Genomic DNA, 7095 nt, shown 5'->3' with positions numbered 1-7095 from the left:
GTGTAATTTTTGAAGAATCTACTTCCAATCGTCTCTTTTTCAGGATTAACAGATCATTCCTTCGCTTTGAGCCTGGCCTACAAGATCAATGACGTGAGCTTTCCAGAGAATGTGGAACTCAGGACGAAGACGCAAGGGCGCATTCAGGACGCGGTCAACAAGCTGGTAAGCCTAGCCTGACGGCATCAAGCACAGTGAAGTAGAAACAAACAGAGTTTAATCGTAGAGCAGAACATTCTCTATAGAGACCCTGATTGTACTAAACTAGTATCCTGCTGTAACGATCTGATGATACTTTTCTCAGACTTCAGAATTGTACTGTAACCTCTTGCCATCTATTTGTAGATGTTTGAGTAACTTCAGTCATGTGTCTGCTGTAGGTTCTGCTGTTATTTCCAAAAATAGAATGCTTTAATGTTTATCTGAGAGGATTTGGCTCAGAGGACTCCTCATTGGATATGTTATGTGGATTTTGATTACTCTACAATTGATGTGTGATTCTGTGGCTCAGGAATTAAAGTGCACATGCCAGTTACTCTGCAGAAAACTGGTTAACTGAGGACTCGCTTTACAGCAAAACTCAAGGTTTCTGAATCATGCCAGGAAAGAACAGTACACTGAATTTCAGGGTTTTTGGTCAGTTGACCAATAAATCAATGCTCACGTAGCAGTGAGCATGATTATTGAATTCATTGATCATTTTCACTCACCCGTTTCATTCTCCTTCAACCTGTAGATGAATGGATTGCTGATTCAACCTGATGCAAGTCCCTTCACGTTCCCACAAGCCAAATTTACGTAAGTGAAAAGCCTGAGACTTCTGGTATGATTTTATGCATAAAAATATTAATTTCACGTATCTTCATGGTGACAAGTTGCGAATTTATCCTTGTGGTAAGATGTAAAAAAAAAATGCATTTGAAAAGCATGGAGCAAACTTCTTATATTCTGTCTTTTCACGTTTTCCTGAAGCCACCTGCCCAATGAGATTCATGCCAATGTAGAGTACCTCTATCAGAAAGGTGACATCAACCAACCAAGCAACTTCCTGGCTGCGATACTGGCAGTTAGTGGTAAGTTTCCCCTGGCACCCATAAACTCATGCTGAAATTCTTGCTGTTCTTACAATATTAAAACATGATGTCCTGTAGTTCAACTCATGAAATTGCGTTTGATATAGTGACCTGTCAGAACTGACCACTCACAGATGTACAGCTTCCCAGATGATTGTCTACTTCCTGTTCAGATTATATGTGTTGTTTGCAAGACTGTGAATTCACCAAAGCTCATGTTCTGGTGGAAAGAACAGCTGTGTGTTTTCTTTTTAGAATTCTCCTGCTGGTGCTACACCATAATTGAAAATCAGCCTTTTTGCTGGATAAAGTTCCTGCTTGATTCATTTCAGTGACTCATTGGTTCTGTACTTTAAGGTCCTACAACCACTACAGCTTCCCCTGTGATTGCCACAACGAATTCTCCAGCAGTGACCACCACAGCAGCTCCACGTACAGTGTAGGTTTCCATCTTTATGTTTGGTTGTAGAGTTGGGGTTCTCCTTGTGAAATCATTTCTCTGTCCAACCTGTGGTTTGAGGGACTTCTAATCCTAATGTCATCTCCATGTATTTCTGCAGTGTGGGTCCAGTGTTTATCTTTGTCCGACTTGTGTTCCACACCAACAACACCGTCCCCAGTGAGAGTGACGTTCTAGCAAAGGGCAGTCCTTTCTTGAATGGTGATGAAATCCGGCTGAATGATACCGTGAGGGTGCAGAATCTCACATATGAGCGTACGTAACACATCCACACACTCCGTCTTTGCAAGTGTTCCTCGCCACTTTTCAGCCATCTTTAATTCACTACTTTCATTGGACCTTACTTAAAAAGGGCAGCAAGAATATTATTCAACGTCATATTAGCTTTTTATCGTTTTATAGAATGTGACGCAGTCAAAAAAATATTTAATGAAGTTGAGAATTCTCCACACAGAGACATTGTTACAGATAATGGTGCTTGCACATAAAACATATACCTCAGTGATAGAAACTAAATGCTTTGACGTGTCACAATAAAAAGCCAAACCAAGTGTAATTTTTGAAGAATCTACTTCCAATCGTCTCTTTTTCAGGATTAACAGATCATTCCTTCGCTTTGAGCCTGGCCTACAAGATCAATGACGTGAGCTTTCCAGAGAATGTGGAACTCAGGACGAAGACGCAAGGGCGCATTCAGGACGCGGTCAACAAGCTGGTAAGCCTAGCCTGACGGCATCAAGCACAGTGAAGTAGAAACAAACAGAGTTTAATCGTAGAGCAGAACATTCTCTATAGAGACCCTGATTGTACTAAACTAGTATCCTGCTGTAACGATCTGATGATACTTTTCTCAGACTTCAGAATTGTACTGTAACCTCTTGCCATCTATTTGTAGATGTTTGAGTAACTTCAGTCATGTGTCTGCTGTAGGTTCTGCTGTTATTTCCAAAAATAGAATGCTTTAATGTTTATCTGAGAGGATTTGGCTCAGAGGACTCCTCATTGGATATGTTATGTGGATTTTGATTACTCTACAATTGATGTGTGATTCTGTGGCTCAGGAATTAAAGTGCACATGCCAGTTACTCTGCAGAAAACTGGTTAACTGAGGACTCGCTTTACAGCAAAACTCAAGGTTTCTGAATCATGCCAGGAAAGAACAGTACACTGAATTTCAGGGTTTTTGGTCAGTTGACCAATAAATCAATGCTCACGTAGCAGTGAGCATGATTATTGAATTCATTGATCATTTTCACTCACCCGTTTCATTCTCCTTCAACCTGTAGATGAATGGATTGCTGATTCAACCTGATGCAAGTCCCTTCACGTTCCCACAAGCCAAATTTACGTAAGTGAAAAGCCTGAGACTTCTGGTATGATTTTATGCATAAAATATTAATTTCACGTATCTTCATGGTGACAAGTTGCGAATTTATCCTTGTGGTAAGATGTAAAAAAAAAATGCATTTGAAAAGCATGGAGCAAACTTCTTATATTCTGTCTTTTCACGTTTTCCTGAAGCCACCTGCCCAATGAGATTCATGCCAATGTAGAGTACCTCTATCAGAAAGGTGACATCAACCAACCAAGCAACTTCCTGGCTGCGATACTGGCAGTTAGTGGTAAGTTTCCCCTGGCACCCATAAACTCATGCTGAAATTCTTGCTGTTCTTACAATATTAAAACATGATGTCCTGTAGTTCAACTCATGAAATTGCGTTTGATATAGTGACCTGTCAGAACTGACCACTCACAGATGTACAGCTTCCCAGATGATTGTCTACTTCCTGTTCAGATTATATGTGTTGTTTGCAAGACTGTGAATTCACCAAAGCTCATGTTCTGGTGGAAAGAACAGCTGTGTGTTTTCTTTTTAGAATTCTCCTGCTGGTGCTACACCATAATTGAAAATCAGCCTTTTTGCTGGATAAAGTTCCTGCTTGATTCATTTCAGTGACTCATTGGTTCTGTACTTTAAGGTCCTACAACCACTACAGCTTCCCCTGTGATTGCCACAACGAATTCTCCAGCAGTGACCACCACAGCAGCTCCACGTACAGTGTAGGTTTCCATCTTTATGTTTGGTTGTAGAGTTGGGGTTCTCCTTGTGAAATCATTTCTCTGTCCAACCTGTGGTTTGAGGGACTTCTAATCCTAATGTCATCTCCATGTATTTCTGCAGTGTGGGTCCAGTGTTTATCTTTGTCCGACTTGTGTTCCACACCAACAACACCGTCCCCAGTGAGAGTGACGTTCTAGCAAAGGGCAGTCCTTTCTTGAATGGTGATGAAATCCGGCTGAATGATACCGTGAGGGTGCAGAATCTCACATATGAGCGTACGTCACACATCCACACACCCCGTCTTTGCCACTGTCCCTTGGCATTTTTCAGACATCTTTATTTCAGGACTTTCATTGGACCTTATTTAAAAAGTGCAGCAAGAATATTATTTAATATCATATTATCTTTTTATCATTTTATAGAATGTGACTCTGTCAATAGATTATTTATTGAAGTTGAGATTTCTTCATACAGAGACATCGTTACAGATAATGGTGTTTGCATGTAAAACATTTACCTCAATGGTACAAACTGAATGCTTTGACATGTTACAATAAAAAGTAAAACCCAAATTTGTTTGTGAAGAATATCCTTCCAATCATTTCTTTTTCAGGATTGTCAGACAATTCCTTCGCTTTGAGACTGGCCTACAAGATCAATGACGTGAGCTTTCCAGAGAATGTAGAACTCAGGACGGAGACGCAAGCACGCATTCAGGACTCGGTCAACAAGCTGGTAAGCCTCGCCTGACGGCATCCAGCACAGTAAAGTAGCAATTAACAGACTTTAATTGTAGACCAGAGCATTCTCTGTAAAGACCCTGATAGTACTAAACTAGTGTCCTGCTGTAACAGTCTGATGATAGTTCTCTCAGCCTTCCGAATTGAAGTTTATTCTGCTGCCATCTTTCTGTAGATGGTTTGGTAAATTCAGTCATGCCTGCTGTAGGTTCTGCTGTTTTTTTTTTTAACATCATTCCTTAATGGTTACCTGGAGGACTCTTCATTGGATATGTCATGTGGATATAAATTACTCTTAAATGTATGAGTTATTCTGTGGCTTAAGGATTAATGTACACATGCCAGTTACACTGTAGACAACTGGTCAGCAGAGAACTATCTTTACTGCTAAATTCAAGGTTTTTTAATCATGACATGAACGAATAGTACGCTGAATATCAGGGTTCTTTGTCATATGATGAAGAAATCAAAGCTCATGTACCAGTGAGCACGATTGTTTAATTTGTTGATCATTTTGACTCACCTGTTTATTTCTCTTTCAACCTGCAGATGAACGGATTGCTGATTAAACCTAATGCAAGTCCTTTCACCTTCCCACAAGCAAACTTTACGTAAGTTTCAAACCTGGGACATCTGGGATGACTGTGCCTGAAAATATTCATTTCACTTACAATATCTTCATGGCGACAAGTTGCAAATTCATCCTTGTGGTAAAATCTACAAAAGTGCATTTGATGAGCACGGTGCAAACTTCCTAAATTTGGACTTTTCACATCTTTCTGCAGCCACCTGCCCAATGAGATTCGTGCCAATGTGGAGTATGTCTATCAGGAAGGTGACATCAACCAACCAAGCAACTTCCTGGCTGCGATACTGGCAGTTAGTGGTAATTTTCCCCTGGCACCCATAAACTCATGCTGAAATTCTTGCTGTTCTTACAATATTAAAACATGATTTCCTGTAGTTCAACTCATGAAATTGCGTTTGATATAGTGACCTGTCAGAACTGACCACTCACAGATGTACAGCTTCCCAGATGATTGTCTACTTCCTGTTCAGATTTTTTTTGTTTTTTAGAAATTTTCCTGTTGGTGCTACACCATACTAGAAAAATCATCCTTTTTTTGGATAAAGTTTCTGCTCGATTCATTTCAGTGACTCATTGTTTCTGTTCTTTAAGGTCCGACAATCACTACGGCTTCCCCTGTCATTGCAACAACAAATTTTCCAGTTTCTACGACAACTTCAGCTGTTGCTCCAATGATTTCTGAACCAGCAACTGAAAGTGTTACACGCCTTCTAGGGGCACCAACATCTGGTGCAAATTTTCTAGCTTCTACGACAACTTCAGCTGTTGCTCCAATGATTTCTGAACCAGCAACTGAAAGTGTTACACCCATTCTAGAGGCACCAACATCCGGAGGAGCGGTGACCACCACAGAAGCTATACGTATGGTGTATGTTTTCATTTTTATCTTTGGTTTAACAGACGGTCTCTTCCCAGTGAAATAATTTCTCTGTCTAACCTGTCATCTAATGCACCACTAATCCAAATTTAATTTCCCTGTTCCTGCAGCCGTGGAACGGTTTTCATCTTTCTCCGATTTGTGTTCCACACCCTCAAACCCGTCCCCACTGAGAGTCAGGTTCTCTCCCGCGTCAGCGTTTTCCTGCGAAGTCGTCAATCAAGGGCGCTAGATAATCCAGTGAGGATTCAGGATCTCACGTATGAAAGTACGTCTCACTTCCACACATTTCTGCTACTGTCCATTGTCACCTTTACAAAATTTTTATTTCTCAACTTTTCTAGGACTCTTTTTCATAATGTATTATTATGTAATATTATTCAATAACACATTATCCTTTTATAAAATGTCACTCCATAAAATCTAGAATTTTGCATGGAAAAACTGAAATGGCAATTTCAAATCTATTGGGGTGTGACAATGCATAACCAAAAAGAATTAAAAAAAATAAATAAATAAATAAAATCTCCCTTCTGTCCTTTTCCCTCAGAAATATCAGATCATACCTTCGCTTTGGAACTGAGCTATCGGATAAGCAACGTGACCTTTCCAGAGAAATATAATCTCAGGAACGAAACGCAACAACTCATTCAGGTCTCCGCAAACAACTTGGTAAGCCTAGCCTGTCAGCATGCAGCACAGTAATGTGGGAACAAACAACTTTAATTGTAGATCAGAACATTCTTTATAGGGCCCAACATAACTGAAACTACTGTCCTACTGTTACTTGCTGTCTTCTGCTTTCGTACTCCTACTTGCACTATATCAGTTGCCATCCTCCTATAGATGGGTGGGTAACTGCCATCATGAACCTACAGGCTGTAGGTTCTACTATTTAAAAAAAAAAAACTTCATTCCTTCATGGTTTATCTGAGGCAATCAGACTCGGATGACTCCTCATTAGATATATTATGTGTTCATAAGCTACTGTAAAAATTGTGTTTTTCTGTGGCTCAAGGTTGAAACTGCACATACTGTACCACTTACCCTGCAAACACCTGTTCAGCACAGCACTATATTTACCTCACAAGGCAGTGGGGATGATCTGTTAACATATTGATTTTTGTTCACTTGTTTATTTCTGCTTCAACCTCCAGCTTAACGGATTGCTGAATAGCCCCAATGCAATACAGTTTACCTTCCCACAAGCAAATTATACGTAAGTCACAAACCTTAGGTTTCTGGTTTGTTCATTACAATATTTACATATTTTGAGAAAAGTAGAAAACGTATC

The 7095-nt window shown here is 40.0% G+C and overlaps 1 protein-coding gene across 1 annotated transcript in view; it reads left to right on the top strand.

Annotated features, from left to right (window-relative positions):
• Positions 1-7095, top strand: part of LOC135256028 (mucin-5AC-like) — a 181088-nt gene that overhangs the window by 53198 nt on the left and 120795 nt on the right. Inside the window, exons 29-40 of the mRNA XM_064337900.1 lie at positions 973-1073; positions 1431-1512; positions 1634-1788; positions 2127-2248; positions 2820-2881; positions 3055-3155; positions 3513-3594; positions 3716-3870; positions 4209-4330; positions 4885-4946; positions 5121-5221; positions 5516-5596. Coding sequence (XP_064193970.1) covers positions 973-1073; positions 1431-1512; positions 1634-1788; positions 2127-2248; positions 2820-2881; positions 3055-3155; positions 3513-3594; positions 3716-3870; positions 4209-4330; positions 4885-4946; positions 5121-5221; positions 5516-5596 — 1226 coding nt within the window. The remainder of the gene's footprint in view (positions 1-972; positions 1074-1430; positions 1513-1633; positions 1789-2126; positions 2249-2819; positions 2882-3054; positions 3156-3512; positions 3595-3715; positions 3871-4208; positions 4331-4884; positions 4947-5120; positions 5222-5515; positions 5597-7095) is intronic.

The sequence above is a fragment of the Anguilla rostrata genome, chromosome 5 (genome assembly GCF_018555375.3).
Source record: "Anguilla rostrata isolate EN2019 chromosome 5, ASM1855537v3, whole genome shotgun sequence".
Classification (NCBI taxonomy): domain Eukaryota; kingdom Metazoa; phylum Chordata; class Actinopteri; order Anguilliformes; family Anguillidae; genus Anguilla; species Anguilla rostrata.
Note: the sequence above shows the minus strand (reverse complement) of the source record. Positions and strands in the feature narration are given on the sequence as shown.